The sequence below is a fragment of the Cicer arietinum genome, chromosome 2, assembly GCF_000331145.2.
Source record: "Cicer arietinum cultivar CDC Frontier isolate Library 1 chromosome 2, Cicar.CDCFrontier_v2.0, whole genome shotgun sequence".
Taxonomy (NCBI): domain Eukaryota; kingdom Viridiplantae; phylum Streptophyta; class Magnoliopsida; order Fabales; family Fabaceae; genus Cicer; species Cicer arietinum.
In genome coordinates this window covers 47,000,287-47,012,501 of record NC_021161.2, presented here as the reverse complement: position 1 = coordinate 47,012,501, position 12,215 = coordinate 47,000,287, and the positions used below count along the sequence as shown (strand labels likewise).

Sequence of the window (12,215 nt, the reverse complement as noted above, 5' to 3'; positions counted from 1 at the left end):
TGTAGGGAATAAAAGTCCAACCAGTAATAGCGTAAATTAATATGCGGAAGTAGAAAATAATAGTGTAAATTCATTTTCTAGTATTTCTAAAAGTCATTAATAAGTAATTTATTTTACTTATCTACGATAGAAACGTTTTCTCCAAAACACTCATTTTAACATAATATTATTTTTCCTTAACATAGATAAATCTAATTTTAATCAAAATTGTGATCATCAAAATAATAACTATAGTTATTACTATAATATTTTTCAAAGTAATCACATAAAAGACATCATCTTTATAGAATAGTCGAAATGATCAAATAAATAAATATAACATCAACAATTTATAATAATTACTAAATCAAAATAAATATGTATAAAATCATCATACCGTAACAACTACATAAAAATAAAGAAAATCAATATCAATAATACTAATGTCTCAAGATAATTTTTATAAAATAATTAATTAAAATAAGACATATTTAAAAATAATTAAATATAATTATGTGCACACCTAACATTAGTCAACATACAAGGACACATCAAATTAATTACAAGTGCATATATCACCTAAAATCTTAGACTTTTAAATGTGTACACTAAAATACTATTATTTTTAGAAAAATATAAAAATATATAATATTTGATATCTATATCAATCATTTAGTTTAACATGTACAAGATTAAAACATCATATAAAATTAATCCTAAATTTAATGAAGATATGTTCTAAATTTCATTACTCATTTCAGCATAACATGTCAAAAATCAATTAGCTTAACATTATAAACTAACATGACACAATGAATCATTTAAACAATTGCATATAATATTTCAATCATGAACGAAATAATTACTCACTATAAATTACGCAAGAAATAAGTCTTATAGATTTAGTAATGATAAACTTATTACCTAAAGATAGTGAAGCGAAATTATACCAAATAGATGGTTAATTCCAACTAATTTCTCAAAGAATAATTTTCAAATTTTACTCTCCAAAAAAATTAAATAATATTATCAATTTCTCAACAAGTTTCCCTTAAGTAAGAAAGAGAGAGCAATTTTTCAATTATTTAATATCGTTATGAATTTCAAATAGAGATACACATAAGAATTCGTATCATGAGCAATTTCTTAGAAATCAATAACTAGAGTACATAAACATAGTGTAAGAGGACAAATATTTTCTAGTTTTACTCTAAAAAAAAATTAAATAATATTATCAATTTCTCAACAAGATTCCCTTAAGTAAGAAAGAGAGAGCAATTTTTCAATTATTTCATACCCTTATAAATTTCAAATAGAGATACGCATAAGAATTCATATTATGAGCAATTTCTTAGAAATCAAGAGCTAGAGTACATAAACATAGTGAAAGAGGACAAATATTTTCACATAGTTTCAAAATACACTCAAATCTAATATTCATGCCACATAAACCATTAACTGCTCCAACACTGATGTCACATGAGACTCATAGTCACTCAATTTTTTTATAAGAAATGAACATGATTTTCTTTATATATATTTTTTTTTTAAATTAACGATGAGTCAAAAAGTTAGTGTTGCCTCTTTTATTGACGATGAGTCATCGGGGTAGCTAGTCCCTCTTAGTCATGTAGTCAACTATTCAAGATAATCATAACTGTGGTCATTCAAATTCAAACATGGGTAATTAAAAGTATCTTCAAAGTTGTCCATGAGTGCGAAACCGGCACCACAACTAATAGTCCTTATTTCAAGTTAAAAATTCACTTAATCACATAGTCATAATAATTTATTTGTAACCTACGAGTAGTAACAAAGACACTTGCATCAATATATAATCAATAATTTGATAAAAAAAAAATAGAACTATTTCACTTTTAGATGCTCTCAACTACTCTTACTCTATACACTAATTCCCAATAAATAGAACACTTGAAACACAAACAATTTAATATTTAGATAATCGTATACACCATCACATAATTAATCCAAAAATTAGCACCAAAATTTGTTCATCTCATAACTCAAACTATGATTCTCACACATGTAACATACTCTCATAAAAGACTAACTATTCCAAATTGATCACGACTAAATTTTCTTTTGAATTAATCCTCATCATTTAAAAGTTACAACAAAGTAAAGGGAATATTTTCCAAATAGTGAAATAATTATTTATCAAAAGATTCAACACGCTATTAAACCAAATTGAATTAGGTAGTGCATAAACTACTTTAAAGGTTACACGTAATTCTAAAAATTGATTTCTACACTTAAATTATTATAAAATGCATCATTAATCATTTAGCACAAAAAAAAACATTGAGCACTAATCATTTAGCACAAAAAAACATTGAGAATTCAAAGTTTTTTCCTTAAACTATTTTTCAATAAATCACGTCTAAATAAAAAAGAAACTAAAATAAATTACTCGTATTTTAAAAATCAATAAGATTTCTAAAATTTCACTTGTATTTTGATCATCGAAAACACATTTTTATATAGATAATCACTATAAGATAATTATTTTCAACTTATATTTTGAAAAAAAAAATTAAACTATATATATATATATATATATATATAAAAAAAAAAAAAAAAAATATATATATATATATATATATATATATATATATATATATATATATATATAGATAAATATGAAATTTTTCAATTAATGAACACATCTAAAATAGTTCCAATTTCTTTTCTCAATACTTAAAAAAAAAATCATATACTGATATACACTAAAGTAGTGCAAATGACACAAATCATAAGGCATATTTGGTTATGATAATGAATTACACTAATTGACAAATTTACAAAATAACAAATTCCTCTCACATCTAGTACTCAATAGGCTTATAAATATATCTCGAGTTTCTATCAAGCCATAAAATTGGTCTAAAACAAAATACACCATCAATTTTAAAGATTTTAGAGGTCGGTTTTAATCTTAAAAATTAGATCCCTAATAAAAAAAATGCAATTTTATAATTAAAAGAAATGGATAAAATAAATTTTAATCTCTATAAACATATTAATCTACATGATGCACTTTAAGCATACCAATCTACATGATGCACTTTAAGCATACCAATCTACATGATGCATACCATTTTGTTAGGTTAATTCATATGACAAAAAAAAATGTATAAACAACACATCATCTTCTCATATTAAACTCCAATATACATTTTGACAATGCTAACACTACAACTACATTTCTACTCAAAAAAAAAAAAATATTTTACTGATAAAATAAATTGATTATCCAAAATTTAGATAATTTTTCAAAAGGACTTTAACTATTGAGATAATTGTTTTAAAATCTTTGTTTTATTTTTCTTCTCTTTTTCAATTAGTAGACATTTTATCATTTTACTTTTTTTATTAACACAATTATTAATCACTAATGAATTCTTCAAATCTAAACATCAAGTTAAACTCTGTTCACAAAATTAGATTCAGGAAATCAATTATTTCAAATAAATATTCCGACACTCTCACGATCCAATATTTACACGAAGTCCCTCTAAACCATGTGAACAACAAATCTTTTTATAGAATTATTATTATTTTATAAATCAACAAAAATTCAACTCAACGTAATTTCTTTAAAATAATCAAAAGTAATTCAAATAAAAGTTATTTTCATTATACAAAATAAACCAACTTTAATTCCCTCGTCGAACTTTTTTTTTTTTAATTCTAAAAACTCATGTTCTAAATTAATTTCATTAACAAGATCAAAATTTTAATAATCATGCTATGCTTTGATTCCAAAAGGCAAGATCTATAATCGATAATTAATATTATTTCGATTAAATTAATAATTTATTTTTAACTACCACTCTAACTAAAACAAATAATCCAAGTTCGAAACTCAAACCACAATTATTTAAGCGAAAACTAAAGTGAAGGGAAAATGATGCATTTTAATGTTCTTTATACCATATGAATATGATCTATAGCATGCCATATTGTTAACAACTTGGGAAATACACGAATATATCTTGGACAAATTCGCCATTTGTCATCCAATTATTGTTTTGTTTGTTAATAACAAATGTCTCGGTACATCACACATAATATTACGAAGTATATATATGAATTATAAATATATACTATTGAAATAAAATATAAACAAAAAATATATATAAAGAATTAATTGCTGCCACCGTCCACCTCCACCCTCACTTTTCTCCGTGTGTCGTCTTCGTCATCCTTGGTGTGTCGCCTCTTATTCTCTTCGCCGCTATAACTTTAAGGTTCGTTTTCAAATTTTATATATTTTGATGCATTTTCGTTTTCAGTCTTTTTTGTTTAATTTCTAGTTCGATTTCATTTTTGTGTATTAGTTTTGAGATTTTTCTGCATATTTTCTTATTATTTTGTTGCTAAATTCTGGATATCTTTCTGCACATTTTCTCCATATTTTCTTGCTAAATGGTACAGTTAATAACTTCAAACAGATGCTCAGCAGTGGCTCTATCAATTGTCCTTAATGGTCTTCTCCATATCCTGATTTGTACTTTGTTGCGAAATTGACCTTTAAGTATCTTGTAATTAAACTTCTCCCACTATGAACTTAATTCAAACAGAAGATAGGATGTCTATAAAAATAATGTCTATTTATTTGATGAATATCTAAGCAGCATATATACCACAACTAGAAATTGGCATTTTTTCTGCGGATTTATATCCACAGGTAATACCCAAGATTTTTCTTGCAACTCACGCGTATTCCAGGTAAAGTTTTCGTTTGATGCGGATTTATCTGTGACTATATATCCGCAACAAACTTCGATGTATCTGTTGTATGTTCCGTAGGAAATTCCGCAGGTAGTTTCCTGCGGATTTTCTTGCAAAATTTATTTTTATTAATTTTTATACAAATTAAGTAGTTTTTTTTTTGTTTCTTGAAGGTTATTAAACTTCTATGATCTAACATTTTTACTTTTCAAAAAATTGTTGATGCAACATCATACTTTTTAGAAATAATGAGTGTTTTTTTCAATTTTTTTTTTGAGTAAAAGTTATTTTAGGTGAGGTTAAGTTATTGAAAAATTATGGATAAGTGAATATGACTAATTAAGAACACTTAAGTGATGTAAAATTTAAAAATTTTAAAAAAATTATTGAAATATCTGATCAATTAGAGTTCATTGTGAATAATGTATCACTATTGTTGTAAAACAACTTAGAATTTTTTCTTTTTAAAACTTAATAGATATTCTTTTTAAAATTTAAATTTATGATTTTAGGTTAGCATAAAGCCTAATACGAAGATCGTTTTAATACCAAATGTGTTTTTAAAAGGGTTAGAATTAATGAAAGTGATTGAATCGTCGGGTTTAGTTGACCTAGACAATTCCATTTATTTCAAATTTTAAATAAAATATATTTTAACTTTTATTTGTATTTTTTAAATGGGAAGAGGTATTGGTTTAAGTTTAAATAAGCATGTTAACGTTCTTGTCAAAGAATAGCATGTTAAGTTGCATCTTGAGTAATTATGGCTGTAGTGTAGTACTTATTGACATATTTAGTGTAGTCTTAATTATTGTTTATACATTATTTTTGTTTTTAATTATAAATACTATTTAAAATAAATAAATTTGTCTTTAAATATAAATTATTTTTAATTTACTATGTATATTTATTATTATTATTATTATTATTATTATTATTAGGCTTAATTGCAGTTTTGGTCCTCCTATTTTAGTTGAATCGCGAAAGTAATCCTCCCATTTTGTTTCTCCCCAGTTTTGGTCCCCCAAACATAATTTTGGTACAAAACTTCATGAAATTTCATTTTTTTTTTTGCATTTATTTAAATCACATCATGCCTCAAGATCAAAATTTGGATCAAAATTTTCATCAAATTTTGGATCAAAATTCTGTTTGAGGACCAAAACTGGAGAGAAACAAAATGGGGGGACTACTTTTACGATTCAACTAAAATAGGGGGACCAAAACTGCAATTAAGGCTTATTATTATTATTATTATCATTATTATTATTATTATTATTATTATTATTATTATTATTATTATTATCTAAATATATCTCTTAGTAATACTATTATTTTATCTTAAAATATAAAAATTCAAATAAATGTCTATGTTGAAATTATCATTTTAACAATGAAAATCACCTAAATTCAAATATGTGAACCACAAAGGAAAAATATTTTTAGTGGTTGAAATTATAGCCACTGCTCTAAAAAAATGGCACTACACTCCATTTATTCTATTTTCTCAGTAGCGGCTTCCGTCATCAACCACCGCCCTCTCTTCTTCTCCTTTCTCTTTCTCTTTTCATCGCAAATAGCCACCACCAAGGCCTCCACTGCCCTCCTCCGTTCACGTAGTTGCAAACTGAGCCACCAATACCTCCTTATTCGGCCTGTTAACAATCATCATCAACTCAATAAGGTATGATATCACAAAATTATATTGTTTTAGGATTTAGTGATTTGGTTGATTCATTATTCGATTGAAATTATTAGTAATATATTTGTGTTCTGAAATCATTGCGAACGTTTTTCATATCTTCAAAATATAAATTTAGCTATCCAAATCCCTTAATTGAAATGTACCCATAATTTGTGAAAGTTTACTTTTTTTCAAATCTTATTAAAAAGTTAGAGAAATTCTAAAGTACAATCAATATTATTATAAATATTTCGATCAATTATGTTTTCTAATTATAATAATTATTAAATTTATTAAATTAAAAGTTTTGATAAACTTATCTATTTAGTTTTGATTTCGATAATTAAATAAATTTTTTTCATAATTAAAATTATGATAAAAAAAACTATTTTAAACTAAACTCAAATAATAAAACTTAAATATTTAATAATATTAAATTTAAAATATAATCAAATTTATTAGAAACTCATTCAACTATATGATTTAGTTTGAAAATATCAACATATATCTTTAAATTTAATATTCTAAAAAATAAAATTATTATAATTATTCTTAAAAAATTAAAGTAAAATTCTGTATACTTAATAAAATTGTTCAATTTTTAGAAGAAAAAAATTGTTAAGTAACCTAACTAAAAACCTCATGAAATTGACGGTGGCACTGGCAATCAAATGCATTTCAGAACCTATTTCAAAAACCTCACCGAAACCTGACAGTTCTTTTGTGCCTCAACCTGTTTCAACCTTCACACCTCGCGTCGCATCTCAACTATAGTCACCATCGTCACACCTCGCCGCCACATCTCAACTATAACCACCACCGTCATACCTCGCCGCCATCGCCACCATCGAATCTAAACCTCCTTAGGTTGCATCTCAACTTCGCTGTCGTTGTATCTCATTGCAGTCGTAACCTCGTCGCCTTCGTAATCTCATTGCGATCGTAAGTGTTGCGCGCCACTTTGTTTTATTTCAGTCTTGTTTCCCGCTGTTTTTCATTATTCTGGTTTCATTATTCATTTTCGTGAACTACAGTGAGTTAAATGTTTTGATTTTCTTCTGATTTAGGGTTTTTCTTCTGATTTGGCGTTTCTATGAGTTGTTTCTTTGAACATTTTCAATTTTCAAATTGCTTTAGTTGCAGATACTGTGTTTTTCTGAGATTGGATTCTATTCTCAAGTTAGAGGAGGCAGAGAGTTCCGACATTGTCGCCATTGCTCCTTGTATAGAGGTATTTTCAATTAAGCTTGTGTCTAAGCTGATTCAAATGTCACAATCAATTATTATTTCCATTGCTAATTTAACATATGGTATTCATGGTTCTGGAAAAGTTGAGGCAATGAATTAGATGAGAATAGTATACATATGCTTCAGCGGATTTCATGAAGTTTAGCATAATTTCTTTCAGTTACTGATTATTGAATAACTTTTTTCATTACTAATAATTGTTGCAGCCAATGCCAAGCCTGGTGTTCTTCCTGAAAATTCCATCACTTTATCGTCTCTGATTGCTCCTAGATTGGTAATTTTTCTTATTTTAAAGGTTTTGGTTATTGTTTGTTTGTTGAGGTTATCGGGTTTGAACAGTGTTTTGAAGGAAGAATTTTAAACTGTGATGAATTATTTTCTCCTTTCAATTTAATAAGAATTTATCTGTTTTAATTGTACATTGTTGTGTGTTTTGGAAATTTTGATGATATTTTTTTTATTTAATAGTAATTTAACTGTTTTAATTTTACATTGTTGTGTGTTTTGGAAATTTTACCAGGCACGTAGAGGTGGTGTGGATGAGCCATTTGCGTGGGAAAGCAGAGAGTTTATGAGGAAGCTCTTGATAGGGAAGGTGCGAAAATAGAGTTGCTTGCTACTCTGATTTGATTGAGTGATCTGGTATTTTGTTATGATTCATGAAGCGTGAAATGTTCCTGATATGATATGTTATTGGAACAGGAAATTACTTTCAGAATTGATTACACCGTGCCATCCATCAATCGTGAGTTTGGAACGGTTTTTCTTGGCGATAAAAATGTTGCAATGCTGGTTGTATCTCAAGGACGGGCAAAGGTTAATACCGTGTGATTTATGTCTAGATGTGCATGTGACCACATTTGAATTATTTTTCCCATTTCTGAATTGCAATTTTTGTTGATTGTGGACTTGTTCATGCAGGTTAGAGAGCAGGGGCAGCAGAAAGGAGAAGTGAGTCCATTCCTGGCAGAATTGTTACGGTTAGAAGAGCAAGCTAAACAAGAAGGTCTTGGTCGTTGGAGCAAGGTTAGTCTGGCTTTTCCTCTCTATCATAGAAGAAATTTTCAATGTTTGTTGTTGTTGTTGTTGTTGTAATTAAGGTGCTCCTTTTGCTGCAACGATTGAAAACCAAATGTTCATTCCTTGATGTTATTGCAACTTTGTTTACTTGAAACTGATGTGCTTTGTGTTTGGCATCCATGTTGATGATAACAATTTCAAGTATTTTCTACTGTTCTTTTCTTGAAGTTGATGGTTAAATACAGAATGAATTCTTGCTTTATTAGACATCGTGATTCTGGAATGGTATCAGAACTGTAGAAGTGTAGTGTTATTATTCAGAGCTTAGTGTATGTGTTTGTTTTCATGGTATGTGGTTCAAATGGGATTAGTCTGTCATTGAACTTTATGATTTATGTTTAAATTTTAAGAATCAGTAAATGATTTTGTTAAGAAGTATAAATTGTGAATTTGTTGTATCAGTTTTTATGTTGACAATGCTGTTAATAGTTTACAATCTTACGATGGAATGCCCTTTAATTTGGAAAGTTTGTTGGTTAATATGATGGTAAATGTTATGTGATAAACTTGTTTGTTGATTGATTGGTTCGGTTGTAAGAAAAGAGTCCAGAGTACAAGCCATCCGAGTGGTTTTTTTTTCTTAAGGAAATAAATAGTTATCCAAAAAAATTGGTTGTGTGGTTTTTTGGTATTTTTTTTGCATACGGACACCCCTAGTTTTTTTATGAATTTGCTGGTTATGTTTTGCTTGTTGTTGAATGTTTGCAAATGGAAAGTTTATCAGACATATACTAAATCTGTTGCTTAATTTTCTTCTTTGCCAACAGTTGCAAAGATGTACACTTCAAGGAAGAAAATCAGTAAAGACAAGGGTGCTGAGCCAACCGAATTTGAGGAAAAAGTTGCATAGGTTATATATTGAATTTTACACACTATTGTTCTTGTTGTGGTTGCTGATTAGTTTCAATTACAATAAAAGTATATATATGTGTGTGTATATTTATATAATGATTTGTTTGAAATTTGTTGTTGCAGGCTTTGTTTGACCTAGAAAATACCAACCATGAAATTAAGATATACTTTTGTAGTTGTATTCTGGAATAAAAAAGAATGGTAATGTTACTTTTGTACTTTATATTTAAATATTAACAAAATTAAGATATACTTTTTTTTACAGAAGGAGACAAAAGGAGAAGACTCAACATTTAGTGACTTTTATTTTCGTACTCATCGTACTAAGCTCGTCCTCTTAATTATTATTTTAAGGATTATGTATTATGGGTGTTCCAACAATTAGTTAATAATTCTGATTATATGAAAACATTTATGCCTCAAATTTTCTATTTTCTTGCAGGAGAAATTTAGATTGAGTTATCGTCTGAAGCTTCAACTTTTGTTTCGGGAGAGGACGAAGCTGATAGTCAACCAACCAAAGATATGCCATCTGATATTGATAAATGGGTTGATGTAGTTGGGAGAAAGAAAGGGAGAATATTTGGTCTTGGATCTATATCCAAAACATTGAATCCAAATCAACCATCAATGCCTTCTGATTCAGAGGTTAATTTCTTTGAGAAATCAAGTTCATGCTCTGAATGAATCGTTGCAAAAACATTTGTTAATATTTTGGTTGTATCATGTACTTGATTATACTTAATATTTTTTGGATCATGTTTTAATTAATACTTAGTTATAATAAGTGAACATGATATAAATTTTGTTTAAAGTTATCACAATAGTAGGATAATGCGTTAATTGATATTTAGTTTTGATTTGAAAACATGATATAAATTTTGTTTTGGAGTATTGCAATAGTATTTCAATTAAAGACTAATATTAAATATTTAAAAAATATATTTATAATAATATTTTCGTATATTTTTAGTTGAAATTTTCAAATAAATAAAAAAATCAAACAAACTCGTTTACTGTGGTCTGTTAAGCATGTGGATTTTTTTTTAAAATAAATTTGATACGAAATTACCTGCGGATTTTCATAGGAAATGTATTGTATTTCATGTGGATATACCTGCAGATTGTCATGCGAGACATATTTGTAGGAACAGTTCTGCAGATATTTCTGCATGAAAGAGCGTAAGAAAATGCCTAAAGTTTGCTTAATGATTGCTGCGGATTATATTTACATGTCCTGCGGATTTATCTCCAGGTATTTCCGCAAGTAACATGTGTTCCAGCGGAATTTTTGCTTAAATCCGCAGGAAAAATGCAGATTTCTAGTACTGTACTCCAAAACATAAGAAGGAAAAAATATAATAGTAATTTTTTAAGCAGCATATAATAGTATTGTTTATCTAAAACTGATGTAAAAATATAATAGTTTAATTTTTTAAGAAATATATGTGTGTGTGAGTGTATAACTTATTTATGAATTTAATTTATTTTTATGTGTAACTTTACAGAATATATAAATGGAAATTGAAGGCACGTCATCTCAACCACTACCATGTCAACTTACTTCAGAAGAAAGTTCACATCAACCAACTATAAATAAAAGTTGTAATCCGTTAGTTAATGTTTCTACACCAAATGAAACTGTGCAAACACCAAATGAAGTTGAATGGTGTTAAGTATTCTACACTTCAAACCATTGCAAAGGATGTATTGGCAATTCATGTTTCTACTGTAGCTTCTGAATCTGCATTCAGTATCGACGGACATATCTTAAGCCCTCATCGAAGCCGACTTCATTGGACTACTTTAGAGGCCTTGATGTGTGCTAGAAGTTGGTTATGGAGTGCTAAGAAGACTGATATTTGTATTAAAATATTCATTTAAATTTGAATATATTTGAAATAGCTAATAATTTTGTATATCTTAAATTATTGTTGTTTATATTGTACTATGTTGATATTGATAGGTGATTCAAATTCTAAAGTGGATAATGTAAATGTTATTTTACTCAATGAAATAGAGTCTGACGATGAAGGTATTCTATTATCTACATTGTTTGATTTAAATTTGTCATGTTAAATATAAATATTTAACTTTTATTTTTTAATATAGGTGAATTGTTGATCAGTGGTGTTACTTCACTTTCCAATTCCCGCCTTGAAGATGAAGATGATCATTAGAAAAATGCTTATTTAGAACCTTTTTGTTTTGATGATTTGAAACTTTTTATTGTTTTGATGATTAGTTCGTTTAAACTTTGAATATTTAGAACTTTTGTTCGAATTGAACTTTTGTTGATCAAAATATTGTGACTTGTAGCAAACTTAAATAAATTTGGAGATATTGTGATTTTATTATTTTGATTATTGTAATTTTAGAACTTATGTTGCATGTTACTATTTAGTCAAATTATTATTTTTTATGCTATGAATAAAAAAATTCCAATTTTTAGAGTGAGGATGGATGTGGGGCACGAAAACCGTTCCCGTTAGATGTTAAAAAGTCACCTCCGACAGATGCGGGTGCAGAGGCGGTATTGAAAGGGTGCGGGATTGTTAATGCTTAAAACCATCCTCATCCCGCCCCGTTGCTATCCCTAACCATTACGACATGCATG

The 12,215-nt window shown here is 27.5% G+C and overlaps 1 protein-coding gene across 6 annotated transcripts; it reads left to right on the top strand.

Moving 5' to 3' along the window:
• Nucleotides 1-7,059: 7,059 nt before the first annotated feature.
• Nucleotides 7,060-11,569, top strand: LOC101492188 (ribonuclease TUDOR 1-like). 6 transcript variants are annotated; one of them, XR_012161851.1, is made up of 9 exons: nucleotides 7,061-7,360; nucleotides 7,556-7,649; nucleotides 7,873-7,940; nucleotides 8,187-8,261; nucleotides 8,369-8,482; nucleotides 8,588-8,692; nucleotides 9,514-9,596; nucleotides 9,722-10,246; nucleotides 11,107-11,569. XR_012161851.1 is itself a non-coding variant. In XM_027330887.2 (8 exons), the coding sequence occupies exons 4-8, from the start codon at nucleotides 8,238-8,240 to the stop codon at nucleotides 10,054-10,056; spliced, it is 342 nt and encodes a 113-aa protein (XP_027186688.1). In that variant the 5' UTR covers nucleotides 7,060-7,360; nucleotides 7,556-7,649; nucleotides 7,873-7,940; nucleotides 8,187-8,237; the 3' UTR covers nucleotides 10,057-10,416. The 6 variants fall into 6 exon arrangements, 3 of the variants coding, with proteins under 3 accessions (XP_027186688.1, XP_073221032.1, XP_073221031.1); XR_190469.4 differs by lacking the exon at nucleotides 11,107-11,569 and having other exon boundaries at nucleotides 9,722-9,799; nucleotides 10,041-10,416; XR_012161852.1 differs by lacking the exon at nucleotides 11,107-11,569 and having other exon boundaries at nucleotides 9,722-9,918; nucleotides 10,041-10,416.
• The last annotated feature ends 646 nt before the right edge of the window (nucleotides 11,570-12,215 follow it).

Excerpts from the sequence above, each read along its gene's own strand:
- LOC101492188 (XM_027330887.2), top strand. The coding sequence starts at position 8,238 with ATGAGGAAGCTCTTGATAGGGAAG. Across the intron at positions 8,262-8,368 it reads GGAAGCTCTTGATAGGGAAG|GAAATTACTTTCAGAATTGA; the intron begins GTGCGAAAATAG and ends TTATTGGAACAG. Across the intron at positions 8,693-9,513 it reads GTCTTGGTCGTTGGAGCAAG|TTGCAAAGATGTACACTTCA; the intron begins GTTAGTCTGGCT and ends CTTTGCCAACAG.